This window comes from Pectinophora gossypiella, chromosome 6, assembly GCF_024362695.1.
Source record: "Pectinophora gossypiella chromosome 6, ilPecGoss1.1, whole genome shotgun sequence".
Classification (NCBI taxonomy): domain Eukaryota; kingdom Metazoa; phylum Arthropoda; class Insecta; order Lepidoptera; family Gelechiidae; genus Pectinophora; species Pectinophora gossypiella.
This window is the reverse complement of record NC_065409.1, coordinates 718,662-735,728: the sequence shown is the minus strand read 5'-3', so window position 1 is coordinate 735,728 and position 17,067 is coordinate 718,662. Positions and strand designations below refer to the sequence as shown.

The 17,067-nt window shown below is 37.8% G+C and overlaps 2 protein-coding genes across 3 annotated transcripts in view; both read left to right on the top strand.

The window, feature by feature from the left end:
* The window catches only part of LOC126367310 (elongator complex protein 2), a 327,370-nt gene that overhangs the window by 124,000 nt on the left and 186,303 nt on the right, over positions 1-17,067 (top strand). The window lies entirely within an intron of this gene.
* LOC126367363 (uncharacterized) lies at positions 13,029-14,026 on the top strand. The gene has a single exon (XM_050010859.1). The coding sequence runs from the start codon at positions 13,029-13,031 to the stop codon at positions 13,914-13,916; it is 888 nt and encodes a 295-aa protein (XP_049866816.1). The 3' UTR covers positions 13,917-14,026.

Sequence of the window (17,067 nt, the reverse complement as noted above, 5' to 3'; positions counted from 1 at the left end):
TAATTAAAACACATAATAACGGGTTCTTACCGCGTTTAAATGAGGGCTATGAGACTCCCGATATTTCGACACTTTTGCAAGTGCCATAATCACAGGATGACTGATGAGAATATCGGGAGTCTCATATCCCTGATTTAAACGCAGTAAGAACCCGTCATTATGTGTTTTAATTATGATAATAACAGCATAAACCTAAAAAAACACATAGACACTTATTTTTTTTTAAATAATATAGGTTCTCATTTGACCAAAATGTCACCTGATGGTAAATAACGATGTTGTCTTGGATGGTGGTATATGAGTCTTCTTCTCTTCTACCATGTGGGTTGTGAGATGACCAACCTCATCAACCCTATCAGGGTTATTATTTGAGACGCAATAGACCGTGACATGGATCATAAACGACTACGTAGTTACGTCAGTAAGTAGTAACCAAAACCAACGAGTTAACGTGACTTCTAAAGCACGGATCATCTTACTTTTTGGACAATCAGGTGATCTTTTTCTATAGTGGGGGTTGTGAGGTGGATTACCAACCTCATCAACCCTATCAGGGTTAGTATTGAGACGTCATAAGCCGTGACATGGCTTATATAATATCTACGTACTTACAGCATTAAGTAGTAACCGAGACCAACTAGGACAAATTGGAAGCGCTGAGGGCTCTTACCCGGTACAAAATTTCAGCCAACAGGCCTCATGGTGGGTGCGATCTTCAGCTTAGGGAGTAGTCTGAATGGATTATATTTAAAAGAATTACTTGGCGCCAGTGGGTCGATAGCAATTAGCGGGAATCTCATGAACCAGGGGAATTGAAGCTTCAGATATTCTAGTCAGATGTATTGACAGAAACACCGGTCTTCTATTAGGTGTCTAAGCGGTTGTATGGTCGATGGTGTAGCTATATAGCCCACGTAGCCATGTGTCGTCAAGCCAACGTAATTAATGGGCAACGCCTACTGAATTTGGCGACAGGAAAATGTAGCCTAGGTGAATTGGCGACATTGGTTTGTTAAATACGCCATATGTTATCTAGAGGATAGGCATAGGAGGAGGGGAGGAGGAGGTCCACCACCACCACCATACAACCCACATGATCCACCATAATCCACCTCACAATCCACATGATAGAAGAAGAAGATAGAGAGAAATGGGTGTATTGGGAATTAGGATGGTTTGATTTAATTTTAGATTCACAACTCATATACGACCTCCGTGGTACAGTGGTTGAGTGTACGGCTCGCGATCCAGAGGTCCCGGCGTTCGAATCCTGATGACGACATACCACAAAAATCACTTTATGATCCCTAATTTAGTTAACACATTACTGGGCTGATTACCTGATTGTCCGGAATTAAGATTATCCGCGCTTCGAAAGGCATGTAAAGTCGTTGGTCCCGGTTACTACTTACTGATATAAGTAAGTATAATCATACCTTCGGGCAATCACGGGAGCCATTAACGTCCTAACCAAACCAAGGATCACAATGTGATTTTTGTAATAATATGTCCCCACCGGGATTCGAACGGCGGGATCTCCGGATCGCGAGCCGAACGCTCAACCACAGGACTGGCGTCGTAATTAGAATTGTGTTATGTTGTGTAATCGTATATTTATTGTGAGGTGGATTACCAACCTCATCAACCCTGGTGTCAGGGTTACTATTAAGCCGCAAAAGGCCCTAACACGCCTCGTATAACGATTACGTACCGATTATGTAGTAACAGGGACCAACGGCCTAACTACCTTAAAAGCCGTCTTCTTCTATCGTGTGGATTGTAAGATAACCAACCCTGGTCCCAAAGTACAACAGAACACAACATAACATAAGCTCGTGAGGTACATTCATACACCTTACTGAGCTTTCTGTTAGACCAACGTGATAGGCGGAAAGCCGTCTATAATGGTCGAGCCAACCGTGTTAGTGAAAACTTCACTTAAGATTGATTAATAACTCATTGGTGCAAATCCACTCCAGACTTTTCAGGCTTGAATCACCTGATTGTCCGAAAAAGTAAGATGATTCCGTGCTTCGGAGGGCACGTTAAGCCGTTGATCCCGGCTATTAGCCGTAAAAACACTTCCACCAACCCGCATTGGAGCAGCGTGGTGGAGTATGATCTTACATTCCGAAGCATGGATCATCTTACTTTTTGGATAATCAGGTGATGTAATGTCCTAACCAAACTAGGGATCACACAGTGATTTTTGTGATATGTCCCCAACGGGATTTGAACCCGGGACCTCCGGATCGTGGGCCCAACGCTCAACCACTGGACCACGGAGGCCGTTATGGTGTAATAAAATAGTAATATAGGAAGACGCCTGTCGGACCGTTAGCTACTCTGAACACGAACATATTTGTCTACACATGCTATACTGTTTATTCAGGACAGCTCCCAAGTGGCGTATCTGTTACTATCCAATTGTTAATCTATGGCCACGGCCGCCGAACCACAACCACAGAGTATAAATAGAACAGAGATGTCACCGGTAGCGACGCGCGCATAATGGGGACTCTCGTTACATTGCTGTGTGTTTGTAAACCGTCGAGTTCCGGTTCAAACCAGTTTCGCTTTGTGTGCGCCCCAATTACCTATTTAGGCATGTCTGCGCGATGCTATGCTCTGTGGCTCGATTAAAAAGTTTGTTTTCATTGAAAAGAAATGTGGGGTTTGTTGTTTGGGAAATGATTGGGACGTAATGAAGTTATAGACAATTAAACAAGTATTTAGGTGATTTGATGAAATCCACATTATTCCCCTTCCAATTTTATCGCTATCGGCGAACTTCGAGTGAAGGACGTAATATACGATCCCGACGACGCTATTACTTTAGCCATCAGCTCGCGACGCCAAATACTTCTGAACCCCAATACCGACCCCGCCGGCGTGGTCGATGATTTCCCTCCTTCAGCGCTTATCGCTATCGACCCACTAGGGTCGATTAATTATTTCAAATATTATTCCTCTCAGACGACACCCTGAGCCGAGGTTCGAACCCAACTGGGCACCCTCAGGCCTGTTGTCTTAAATTGTATACCGGGTGAGAACCCTCAGCGCTCCCCATTTGTCCGGCCAAGTAGTTAATGCCATCTGCAGCAAATCTACAGTAAGTCACATCAAAAAAAAAATACCAGCTACCTACTCGAAGTTAGCCTCTACAAGATAATCCTGGACACGAGAAAAAAAAACAAAAAGTTTTAAAATTTTAATTGGACTTGGAAGCTTTTCAGTGATATTGAATTATGTCACCCAAATATACTTAATTAAATTTAATAACCTCAACAAATATAGTCTCGTATCGTATCTAATTACTCTGTACACAATTGCTGTTTCCGTGTTTTTTTTTTTTTTTTTTTCAGTTAAAAAGTAAACGATCGTGTCTCGTCAGAAGCTAAAGCGGCAGCAGTTAACAGCCCTCTTATTGATAAAACAAGCGAGTATAATACTTAATAAGCACCGTGCCTACACCTCATCGATGGAAACAAGTGGGAGGCATATTTACATAAATCAATAAGTGAGAACCGAGGTAATTCACGGCGGCGTTTTTTGTGTAAAAATGAGATACAAGGGACTATGGAGTGGACGGGTTATGTTGCTTTTCTGCTCGATTCGGCCAGCGCTTTCCTTATTTTAACCCTTTCACGGACAAAACCATGAGTCATTGGTGATCCATAATAGGTAGGATGACACCTTGGAATCGAAACGTCTGTAGACGTTCCGTCCTTGAAAGTGTTAATAGCAAACATGTTTGTTACAAAGAGGCCTAGTTGTAAGGTTTATACCATTTTAGTCATCCAATAAAATAACATAGGCATAATCTTAAGTATTTATATAATAAAATTATTTACCAGTTTTTAATGTAATGGTACAGTTCACTGTCATACATTTTTATTGAAGCACAAAAAGAAGTGAATTTTACACTCCAGCTGGCATTTTGAAAACAATACAATACAAATACACTTTATTGCACTAAAATAAAAAGAAATAATTACAAAAAGTCTCTTAACTAAGTACATGGCAAATGGCGGCCTTATCGCTTAAAGCGATTTCTTCCAGACAACCTTAAGGTGATGAAAAAGGTAAAAAAAATATTTAAAGATTGCGGGTACAAACTATACATACAACTTAACAACAAATACATGCAAATAAATATATAACATACTTACAAATAATAATATATACCTAACCTATATACATAACCTAGCATATATACCTACTTATATATATAGTACACACAATATACCTAATAATAAAACCAACCTACCTAATAAGAAAACAAATTAAAACTTTAACAGTAGTAAAAATACTTACACTATTCTAGAAAAATTCTCAAAAAACTTTTGCAATTATGAGCATCAAAAAACTGTATGGACAGAAAAATCTTAAAAAATTATAAATAAAAACGTCGATTTCTAGGTTTAGTTGAAGAAGATCACACCAAAATGTGTATTTTCACTATAAAGCAACGATACATTTGTGGCGAAATTCCTGGTACACGCCACGCTTGCTTACCTCTCGGATTGCGAATCAATTTAATACGCATATGACACATTTTCTACCTTTTCAATATGTCCCCCGTCTTCCACGTACGTGCTTAAAGACGCAGTTCGACTCAAATGTCTCCCCTTATGGAATTTTTTATTAGGTTTTTTTATTACTTACTTGTATTGAATGTTTTTCATTGATTATTGATCTTCAGCGATGCCGATATAAAATTATGTGATGTATGTTCGTCTAAGGGCCATAAGTCATCGAGATGCCAAGGACACGTTGCCAGCAACGTTTCCAAGCAATTCATACTCATAGTATACTTAAAAACTTCATTTATACCATAAACAAAACAGTTACAGAACAAAAATATTTGATAACTTTGAACTTTGATTTTTTTATTTGAATATTTGTTTTTTTTTTTAAATTTATTTTTTGATTGTTTTTTTTTTGATACTCATATTAGAATCTCTTCGTTGCCAAAACTTCGCCAAGTGTGCTGTCATGCATGTCGACGTGACCTTGGCCGACTCATAGCAATTATGTCACAGCCTGTAAATGTAACAAATATTGTCATATATTTAAGGCTTTAATGGTACAAAATTATTATTATAATTATTGGCCGAATGGCCATGATGGTGCCAAAATAGTCATTTTTTTTAAATCTTGCGAAATGTCATAGAACTTAACATGACGAATCAATCAAAATTGTATTCTATACTTGTAGTCCAAGAGAATCTTTTAAACAAAAACACAGGTAGGGCTACTATAATGTATGCATGTTTTATATTTATGTAATTCTACATCTGTGATCGAGGCGGTACGTATAGCACATTCGGCGCACCAAGTTTGCCATTGCTATTCCATTCTGCGTCTTCAAAGAATCCAATCTCCATAGGAAATCACAAATCTCCATATTTTATGTAACCTTTCACTAAAACAAATATCGGAATCGATGTAATGCATAAAATTAATAAACAAACACCATTGCTCGAAGAAAAATCCACTGCCTCTTATACTACCTCTGCGTTGGCTGGAAGAGATCTCTCCTAGAGATAAGTCCTCCCTTGTAAACGTCCATTTCATGTTTGTGATGTAACTAGTTGTTAAGTGCAATAAAGTATAAATATATAAAATCTATAGGGTAACATTGAATAGTTTATGCTGTTTGGATATTTCTAAATTATTTAAACTGCAGCATTAAAAAAGAACCAAGAAAATCGCAAGAAATTAATCTACCTGACGCGTCAAAATTGTTTGTTTTGTGCAAATAATAATGATAGCCACATTATGACAATCGACAGTAACAATAAATTAATAAAATATAATATATGAGTTTGTGATGTCACCTTGTGTCACCTTATGTCACCTTATGTCACCTTATGTCACCTTATGTCACCTTATGTCTCTTTATGTCACCTTATGCCATCTTGTGTCACCTTGTGTCACTTTATGTCACCTTATGTCACCTTATGTCACCTTGTGCCACCTTATGTCATCTTGTGTCACCTTATGTCACTTAATGTCTTAATCCTAAACATTCTACCACTATCAACTCTCAGACAACGACCTGAGCCGAGGTCCGCGCGCAACTGCCCTGGGTCGTCTTTTAAGTTTTGTACCAGAGAGCCCTCAGCTCTCCCCATTTGCCCTCAGCTCTGCCTTTGGCGGCTCAATAGTAACCCTGACACCAGGGTTGATGAGGTTGGTACTCCACTTCACAACCCACACGATAGAAGAAGACCATAGTATATTATAACAGCACAAGTAGCCAGTACTAAAGATTGTGTTGGAGTATTTTGTATTTTATAACGCAAAAAGAACCATATCCAAATTAAACATGTGAAATATATAACATAACATAACAAATACTTTATTGCACAAACAGGAAAAAACAAAATACAAAACAAAAGAGAAATAGAATATATATGTGACAAGGTTCTAAAGTACCTGCTCATATATTATCCTTTTGACAAACGAGAAATCCGTTCCGACTGAACGCCGGATCTACCAACCTATTGAAGTGAATAATTGTGATTAATATCAGGTGTTGATTAGTTAATTCAATAAAGAGTTCTTTGTTATCGCAATCGGTCGGAAGTTTACATCCTGCGTACTAACATTGCCTCCAACCCTCGCATTGTATGCTTTTATCTATTTACGTTTTAATAGGTTAATATTGATCTAGGGGTATTAATAGACAATCGATTTTATACTCGATTTGTGCCAATAGATGGGGAATAAAGGGGTTTGAAGTGTGATAAATTGCGCGGAACCATAAGGCAATAAATACTTTTAGTTTGCGAACATTAGCGGGTTTATGTAGAAGGTTTCAGAGGTAACCTAACCTGTGTTGGACTGGTTTACCCTTCTGGTTGGAAGGTCAGGCAGGCAGTTGCTTCTGTAAAAAACCGAACCTGAAAAATATTCAGGTTACGTACGCGACAAATAGAAAACTTCTGAACGTATTTCCACACACAAAGCGGGTTGAAGACTGCACATAGCATAGCATCACGCTCTGTATTCCTGAAGAGGTAGGCAGCGGTGTATAGTATATGCACCCACGAATTGCCAGCTATATGTTTAAGTCCCATGTAACAGGGAGCGAACCTATTGCCATTGACCAGGTGCAAATCCTGGAAATGATATCAACTATCTATGATACAAAAATTTTATTATTTTTTTATTTATTTCACTCACAACAACTATCTTTAGAGGATAACCTAATGCGACAGAGTTGGGGACTTATTTATACATATTTAAAATTAATCATTAATTATTTTTAACTAGCACAATATACGATTTCCTTAATTAAGTATAACAAATCACACTCATTGCTATTTTTGCGAATTCACTCTTGGAACACGAAAACAGATCCACTCTCTCGGCTATCTCGTTTACTGTGCGCAAGGTTCGAACAAATGGGTCTTTTGACAGAAGGTTGGTGCGGGCCGTCGGTACTGCCAATAGGCGCGGGCGCCGTCGCCTCCATGTATTACCTGTCTGAAAACTGAATTCAAACACACAAATTCGAATTCAGTGGTTTAGAGCCCAAGCCAGGATTCGAACCCGTGGTACTACGACGTAAATCAAGCGTTCTCCGAACAGGGCTATCACGAATTTATTTTAAATACAATTTATTAGCAGTCAGCACATTCTTTCCCGATAAGCCGTTATCAATGTTTATGCCACACTTAATACCGCGGCCATGATTGACACAAACGATTTACGCTGTAAATCAGCGGAAACGACAATGCATGTTCCATAAATGCGAATATAAATAGACTTTGATAACATACATCACGCTGTCAATAACTCTTGGAGTCGCCAAAGCTAAAAGTGACATGAAACAACAAAAAAAATCGGTTATTTTAAAACGTAACAGAAAAAGAATTGTAAAGTTTTAAAAAATAATTGTACAGTAAAGCTCGGGGTGTAAACCACTGAATTCGATTCTGTGGTTTACCTTTGGATCATACCTACTTGTATAATAAGACTCACCTTCTTTAATTTTATTACATATATATTTCCTCTAGTTTTGACAATCAAATACTTTTTAGCATATAGTACAATTTTATAATTTTATAACAAATCAAAATTGCATCCACGTCCCTCTAAACTCCAACCAAAATCCCGGTTTTCACAAAAAGCCACCCAAAACAAAAAACAATCTCCCGCCTCCCAACATTTTTCTCTTTTCGTATTTTTAATTCCGGCCAGTGTTGCAATGTCTCGTAAACATTTTACTCGATTAGAATTGACCTTACACTTGATATCATATGGTTTCCATAATTTGTGCCCATTTAATGGCAATAGGCTCGCCCCCAGCTGACGATGAGTGATGTAATACTATACACCTCTGCCTACTTCTGCAGGAGCACAGGGCGTGATGCTATGTTATGTGAAGTCTTCAACTCGCCTTGTGTGTGAAAATACGTTCAAACATTTTCCATTTGTCCCGTAGCATGAATGGATCGAAGGAGCAATAAATGTTTATCGTGTATTTGAGTCTTTGAGTCGAGCTGTGAATGGAGGCGCCTGCATTGTCACCAGCGATCGCTAGCTAGATAATACGAGAATAGGCCGTATTATACATGTGGAACCTGGATAACGCCAGTAAAACCTGGATAATACTAGTCTAAGCTGCATAATACGAATAGACGTAAGTCTGATTCAACAAGTCTTTTATATCAAGTGATTTGAAGAAATGTTTTCACAGTTCCATATTCAAAATGAAATGAACACGACACACATGGTTTTTGGGATCCTTGATAGTAAAATAAAACTAGCGGAATGTAACTATATCGCTATGGGTGTCCTTTAATTGGCATAATCTAATTGTCCTAATATAAATCCGCATAACAGTCGTGGCATAACGCAAATGTCAATGTCAAATTCGTCGGAGGGACAAACTATAGTTAATCTGTTTAACAGTTTTTTCCAGTCCGTCTTTGAACCTGACTCGTCTAATGCTAATACAATAGTTGCGTGCAAGGAAGGTAATATCAACTTAGTGAATGTTCCTATCACAGTTAGTACGGTGGAAAAGTATCTGTCACTGCTAGACGTTACTAAGGGTATCGGACCAGATGGCTTGCATCCACTGTTTATAAAACAGTGTGCAAGAGAACTGTCAAAACCCATTGCACATTTGTTTAACTTATCGCTAACTACTGGTATTTTTCCGACCATATGGAAGCGTTCCTTGGTTACGCCAATACATAAAAGTGGCGACAAACATAACGTGCGTAACTATCGGGGAATATCCAAGTTATCTGTTTTGCCGAAACTATTCGAACGTATCATTTATGACACCATCTTTCCGGTACTTCGACCGTTGCTCATACCTCAGCAACACGGATTTGTCTGCAGGCGTTCTACGGAGACGAACGTTGGAGAATTTCTTGATGGTGTACTGTTGGCTATGGGTGATGGTCATCAGGTGGACGCCGTGTATACTGACTACTCAAAGGCGTTTGACAAAATTTCGCATTCATTACTTATTAAAAAACTCGAGTATTTTGGTATACATGGTGATTTACTTAGGTGGCTTGAATCATACCTTCATAACAGGACACAGGCCGTTGCTATCAGGGGATTTATGTCAAGTTTTGTGCCGGTTACGTCTGGTGTGCCCCAGGGATCTCATCTTGGACCCCTATTATTTAATGTGTTTATTAACGATGTTATTGATTGCTTTAAATATTCAAAGGTGTTATTATATGCAGACGACACAAAAATCTTCTCGGTTATTAGATCTCCTGAGGACTGTCAACATTTGCAGGAGGATTTGCTAAGATTGTGTCAATACTGCTATAGTAATAAGCTTCATCTTAATGTTGACAAATGTTGTATAATTTCTTTTTCAAAAATCTAAACCTATTCAATTTAGCTACAGTCTTCAAAATCGAACTCTTAAGAGGGTTACCGAGGTGAGAGACCTGGGCGTGCAACTAGATAGTGAATTGCTTTTAACCACTCATATTAACATAATAACTGCTAAGGCTTACAGAATGTTAGGCTTTCTGTTTCGCCAGAGTACTAGTTTCAAGAATGTCAAGACACTGATTTTGTTATATAATTCATTAGTTAGGTCCCACCTGGAGTATGCCTCAACGGTATGGAACCCGCAGTATAAAACTCACGTGCAGTCATTGGAGTACATACAGAATAAATTTATTAAACGAATAAAATACAGATTTAAAAACCTTGATTTAAGCACTATCCTCTCTTTGGAAAGTCGAAGAGAACATCGTGATCAAGTGTTTCTATACAAAATATTAAAAAATGCAATTGATTCTCCTTATTTTGTTAACAAAATTTTGTTTAAGTGTCGCAGCGTTAGACTTCGTCCCAATTCTGACACTTTTGCTATTCCTTTTTGCAGAACGAATTACCTAAAGCACCGTTTTATAGTTAGAACTTGTAGCAAATATAATGATAAATACAATAGCATTGACATATTTCATCTTAAGCACAATCAATTTGTATCTGCCCTCAAAACGTTGGAACAAATCTAGCATCAACTTTTCTTTCTATTTTTGTATTGCTTGCTTACTTAATTTATTTATTGCTTCTGTCTACTTCTCAGTGATGCATGTATTAGTTATAAGTGGAGACTTCATTGGCTAATGTACAAACTATTTGCATTTTTAAATTGTTATTTAAGCTGTTTGTTTCCCGATTTGAAATAAATAAATAAATGTGCATAATATTAAATCCGCCTAATAATAAAATCGCATAATACTAAATCTGAATAACAATAAAATTGCATAACATTATCTAGTGTAACTTTAATCTTTATAAAATCAATTTGCATAACATAGTACCGATTAGGGTCCCACTACCCACACAGAGATATTTAAGGATAAAATATAAAAACACATAAAATCATTATAATCAAAATTTATTTACATAATTTACTAATTGAAAAGTGAAATGGCTATCAACATTTCACAAGGCGTCTCATACAATTTGTTTAGAATTTTTCATGTGTATGAAAACCAACATTATATTTATTAAATTTATGTTTTGTTATTGTTATGAATATTGATATTATGCACATTAAGATTATGCGTATTCATTTATATAAATTAAGAGTACTTATGCGGTTTTATAATTATGCGGATTATGTTATGCGAATTAAAAATAGAAGTATAGATATAATGTATGCGCTTTAATATAGACCCTATCGCTGTCCATTAGTTCCAAAATCCCCCCGCGACCCCTCTAGTGAGGTGCGTAGACACATGGCGTCACGCCTGTATCCCCAAAGGAGTAGGCAGAGATATAAATAGTACACCTTCTCCTTGCCAGCGATATTTAACGCCCATATATAAGGGGACGCGCCCATTGCCATTAACCGAGCACAAATCCTGAAAACCACGTGATATCAATTATCTATGATCGAAACATGAATTCAAACTCAAAAAAAAAACATGAAATTCAGCTGGAGTCCTAGGATGAACAGTTGCGAGGCATGTGTTCCGCACGCCTCGTAATGTATTGTCCATTTTCATATTCGTAGCGAGGCCTGGGCTACGCAAGGCGTGAGGCGTAAGGTATTCGAGCACTAGCCTCGCGATATTATGTATCCGCCTCAAAAATAAATAACAGTCTAACTATCTTCTACGATGGATGTTCGAAAACAGATAAAACATTACCGTCATGAGCAATATAATGTACCCACTTTTAAGACTCTGTCGCACTAACATATTTGACATTTAGTGAGACTTGCAGTTCAATTTGTGAAAAAAGTTAATGTGACATGGTACCAAAGTGTATACATATTAATGCTCGTGACCGTACGGGTACGACCTAATTTATTGAAAAACGATATCAATGTTATCTCCTTATTGATACCATGTTGATAGTATCACTAAAGAAAATCAGTGCAGCGGCAGCCGTAAAGAAAACAGACGAAATAGTGGAGTCAATGAAGGATTTCACTTCTAATATGCCAGGGACAGGTTCGGTTTGATGATTTTTCTTTTATAGGGGTAGTTTCTTTTATCACTTGAAATATCTTGAGTGGGGCAAAGAAATACTTCGATCAAATAAAAAAATATTACAAAGTTAAAAAAAATGGATTTAAAGTACTTTTCTGTTCCATACAGAGACAGCTTCCGATTAGTATTAACTTATTCAATTCAATTCAAATTCTTTATTTCAGATTAATATCCATAATTATACGTAATTACATTAGATTAGATTCGTCCCTTCCATCATCATTATTAAAATTAAAATGAAATAAAAAAAATAAAGTACATTTTAATAATAATAATATTATAATTATAACCATATTGTGAACTCATCTTTACATATAAGGTGTAATTTTATACAAATATTAAACATAAAATATCCGTCACTTCTTGATTACTTATATAAATAATAATTAAGATGATGATGGATACCAAAATAGAAGTAAGTACTTTGACAAAATTGCAGATGTCCTTAGAAAAGGTTCAGTACGATCAACTCCGAACCGTCGTGCGTGTATGAAACGATCAATGAATATGGAGGAAGCAAGAGAAGTATGTCAGGATCGAAGCAAATAGAATTCCATAGTCTCTGCTTACCCCGGTAGGCGTGAGTTTATGTATGTAAGTAATTAGGAATTATTTCATAAAGTGCAATTCTCATAATGATTTATTGATCTAATCCTACTTCCGTTACATCATTCCAACTTGCGTTAATTTGATTTTATATAATTATAGTGGGTTGCATTCAAAAGTTGGTTTATACATTAAAGTACTAATTGAGGTCAAAAGTTATTGTTTAATAGATGTTAAGAATATATTATACTATATTATATTATTTATTATATTATATATTAATTTATATATAGAATTAAAATGCATCTAAATCACAATCACAATGTTCTTAAAAATCCACCAAAATGTAAAACAAGTATCTGAGATTAAAACACAGCATCCACAATTGCAAAATTCAGTGAATTTTCCGTCTTATGTCTTTCAAAAACACTATCTTATTTACACAATACGAGCGCTGTCAGTGATAACGCACGGGATTTGATGGCAGGTGATAACGGCGATAACACTCAGTTTAATGCTAGTATCGTAATAGCCACTATGGCTGACGTAGCCTTAGTTATAGGCGCCTCCAGTAACCTAGGATACCAAGTGCTAAAAAAACTCACACAAGTCTACAAGAACAAAATCTACTTCACAACAGACGACGAAACCACCGGTTTCAACATACTAGAGACCTTAAAAAAGGATGGAGTTGACATTGAATATATATTCATGGACATAACGTTTACGAAAAGCATCGTGAAATTAAGACATTACATTCAAGACCTGGACGAAAGGATAGAGTTGATAATCAACAACACGGATTACGTTCCTGAGAAGAATATTAAATATACGGAGAAAGTGAGAAAGATTTTAAGTGTCAACTTCTACGGGTTCATCAATTTTGGAAAACTTGTGTACCCTTTATTGACAGAAGACGCGAGAGTGATAAATGTGTCAGGCCCAGCTGGACTACTTGCTACTATAGAAAATGAGAATATTAGGAAAAGAATAAGTGATCCGACGTTAACAGAAGATGACCTAGTAGGTATTATGCAAGAGTATGAAGAAGCTGCAAGAAAAGGGATAGAAAAGACTGAGGGCTGGGGGTTGAATGTCCATGCCGTGTCTAAAGTGGCTTTAAACGCTGTGACGTTTCTGCAGCATCGAGAGTGGAAAGATAAAGGAGTAGTAATAAACTGTGTGAACCCAGGGAGCCTGAAAAGTCGTGAAGGAAGGAAAACATCCAAAGTATTCGAAGAAGGTGCCAAAGCAATTTTGTATTTAGCCTTTGAAGCGCCTTTGGAGATTAAAGGTAATTTCGTATGGAGTAATTACTCCGTCATAGAATGGAATTGTGATCCTTATGTTGAGGTGACGACGGTGTAAAGTAATATGCAGGTTTAGGATACAAAAGAGCTAGTGTATTTTATTTATTTTTTAGTGTTTTAAAATATATTTTAATTTATTTTTGTTGGTGCTATAATTAAAATGAACACTCCGTGCCTAAAAGTGTTTTATTGAAACGAATATTTCAAATCATAGTTGTTATTAAATATATAAGAGGGTTGATTGTCAAAAAGTCAATATAGAGGATGGTGACATATTTTTCATACCTCCTCGGGTTGATCGATTCTGCCCAGCAGTGGGACGTCCGCGTTGTATGCTACCATGTACAATTTCATTACATTTTATGTGGTTTTTCATTACATTTCATTACAGTTTTTGTGGTTGCATTTCTTTCAAAAATTACCATTTTTATCAAGCGATATGGGGCTCCAGTAATATTTGTTATACAAAGTGTTCATACTTTTATGACACGTGTTACATTCTGAGAATTATGGGGTTCATATAGTACCCACACTCAGAGCATGTCTCCTCGAGTTTTGGGATACTCTGTGAAGTAAACAGGATTCATGAGAAGGGTCCAAACTTCAATTAATGTTAATTAATATTACATTCTGTGGACCTCTCCAACCACATCTATTATATTTAAGTACTTTTGATTTGTTGTATAAGGCTTTCTTGAAGGCGGAACCCTCCTAATTTAGTACAACTATTGCTTACACACACATACACAACTTGCGACCGTTACGATGTCCCGTTCCCTAGAATGTTCCCAAAGTGGGAATATTTTCTTTTTCAAAGTGTTTCTTGTACTATGTTCTTATCTGCCTAAAGGTTAGGTAATAAAGACCTTTTTAACAGCCTCCGTGGTCTAGTGGTAAGAGCGTTAGGCTCACGATCTGGAGGTCCGGGTTCGATTCCCGATGGGGACATTGTCGAAATCACTTTGTGAGACTGTCCTTTGTTTGGTAAGGACTTTTCAGGCTTGAATCACCTGATTGTCCGAAAAAGTAAGTTGATTCCGTGCTTCGGAGGGCACGTTAAGCCGTTGGTCCCGGCTATTGGCCGTAAAAACACCTCCACCAACCCGCAGTGGAGCAGCGTGGTGGAGTATGCTCCATACCCTCTCCGGTTGATTGAGAGGAGGCCTGTGCCCAGCAGTGGGACGTATATAGGCTATTTATGTTATGTATACACAAGGTTTGCGCCTTTTTACCGCTGTGAACGGTCCCAAAGTGGGAATAGTCCCGAGAACGGCACATCACAGATAACGTAGCCTTGATTGAAATATCATATATATAATTATATGGTCAACTTATATTGGCTATTTCATGAAATGTGACCATTTCATTAAATGATCGAGCACATCATGAAATGACCGATTCTAAGATCTGGCCACGATATAATATCTGCTAGATGGCGCTGGCGGTGTAACAGCCGTTGAACATCGCTCCCGTATATTTAATTAATACTTTATATTATCCTTTATTATATTCTGACATTACCCAATTAAATTGACATTAATACAAATACAAATATACTTTATTGCACCAAAATAAAAATAAATAATTACAAAAAGACTCTTAACTAAGACTACACTCTCTATTATTATTCACATAATTGAAACGAAATTGTCCATAAAAATGGCCCTACCCTACTCCTAGGTCTACTTGAATGTAATTTTATTTTAAATATAATTATTTTATTAAGTACTCATATTAGCCGTGGCATTGTATTGATTTATGATCTTGTGACATTTTATTATAATTTATTTATTTAAATTTTAATTTATTTATGTTTTAATTTTCATTTTATTTAAATGTTTTTATATTACTTTAATTTCTTCGAGACATTCTTTTGTTATTATTTTCGACGATCTTATATTTATGTTGTTACCGTGTTAAATAAGAAATAAATGAATCTAATCTAATCAAATGAGGTAAGTATATGGGTTGGCTGGCAACGCTTAGAAAACTGTATATTTGATCGATCAATGAAGGTTGGTGGAAAAAGTCGACAGCATTCTTAGGCCAAACTTACTACTCAAGGGTAAAATTTATGCAAATGTATTGACTATGAGTGGCAATGCTTAGAAAACTGTATATTTGATCGATCAATGAAGGTTGGTGGAAGAAGTCGACAGCATTCTTAGGCCAAACTTACTACTCAAGGGTAAAATTTATGCAAATGTATTGACTATGAGTAGCAACGCTTATAAAACTGTATATTTGATCGATCAATGAAGGTTGGTGGAAGAAGACAGACTCTGCGTCGAGCGGCCGTCCCGAACGGTCGTTTGTTCAGAGGTCCCGAGCTGCGCCCCGCAGCTCCCCGCGCTGCGCCCCGCAGCCCCCCGCCGCGCGCCCCGCGCCCCGTGCCGCCATTGTCTGCCGGCTACCTGCTGGCGTGACCCTGCCGCCATACATTGAGCCAACAATAGTTCTTCTCAGAACTTGCTGGCTTATCTAAGTTTCAAGGTTAAAATAACGACTGTTATTTTACAGTTGCATCGATCTTAATTTAAAACCACAGTTTCGTGGTCCTCAGTGGATACCTTGCGGTGTTAACTAAGCTGAGTGGGACGTGGCCCTGGGGCGTCCGCTTGCCTCACTTTGAGGCAGGCATATTACCCGGACGGGGCTAGAACCACCGGCCTTGGGGTCTACCCTAGTCGACTCTAGCTGTCACCCGGGGTAGAGTGACCAATCTCTACCCCTTATTCTTTTCTCTTCGTGTTTCGGGGTGTAAAAACCCTCCGCACTTAGAGCATAGGAACCCTCTTGCACAATAAGATCGGCAAAGGGATACCAGCTTAGGGCACACCATAAGCACACATCCTCTTTGTTAACCCCAACCAAAGAGGCAAAACTCACTCTCACACACCCTCGAGCAATCCCACTCGAGTTGCGAAAGTTAGCGAGCGATCGCCTCAGAGTTTCTTGCGCCGCTTATTCTCTGAGGAACGCTTTTGCGAAGCGGTAGTAATTATTCTATAGCAGATTGGCCGTCCCTTAAAAATGGCCGACAGCTCCGAGCTGTGGGCCGAAATCGGTAAACTCATTTTGACGCATATCCTAGCGGATAAAAGCAGCGCGCTTTACGCTGAGATATGCCGTTTAGTACCGCAAGTTGCGGCGTTAACTTTGCCTTCCGCGCCCCGCGTTAATAGCCCTCGTGCCGACCGCGCTTCGTC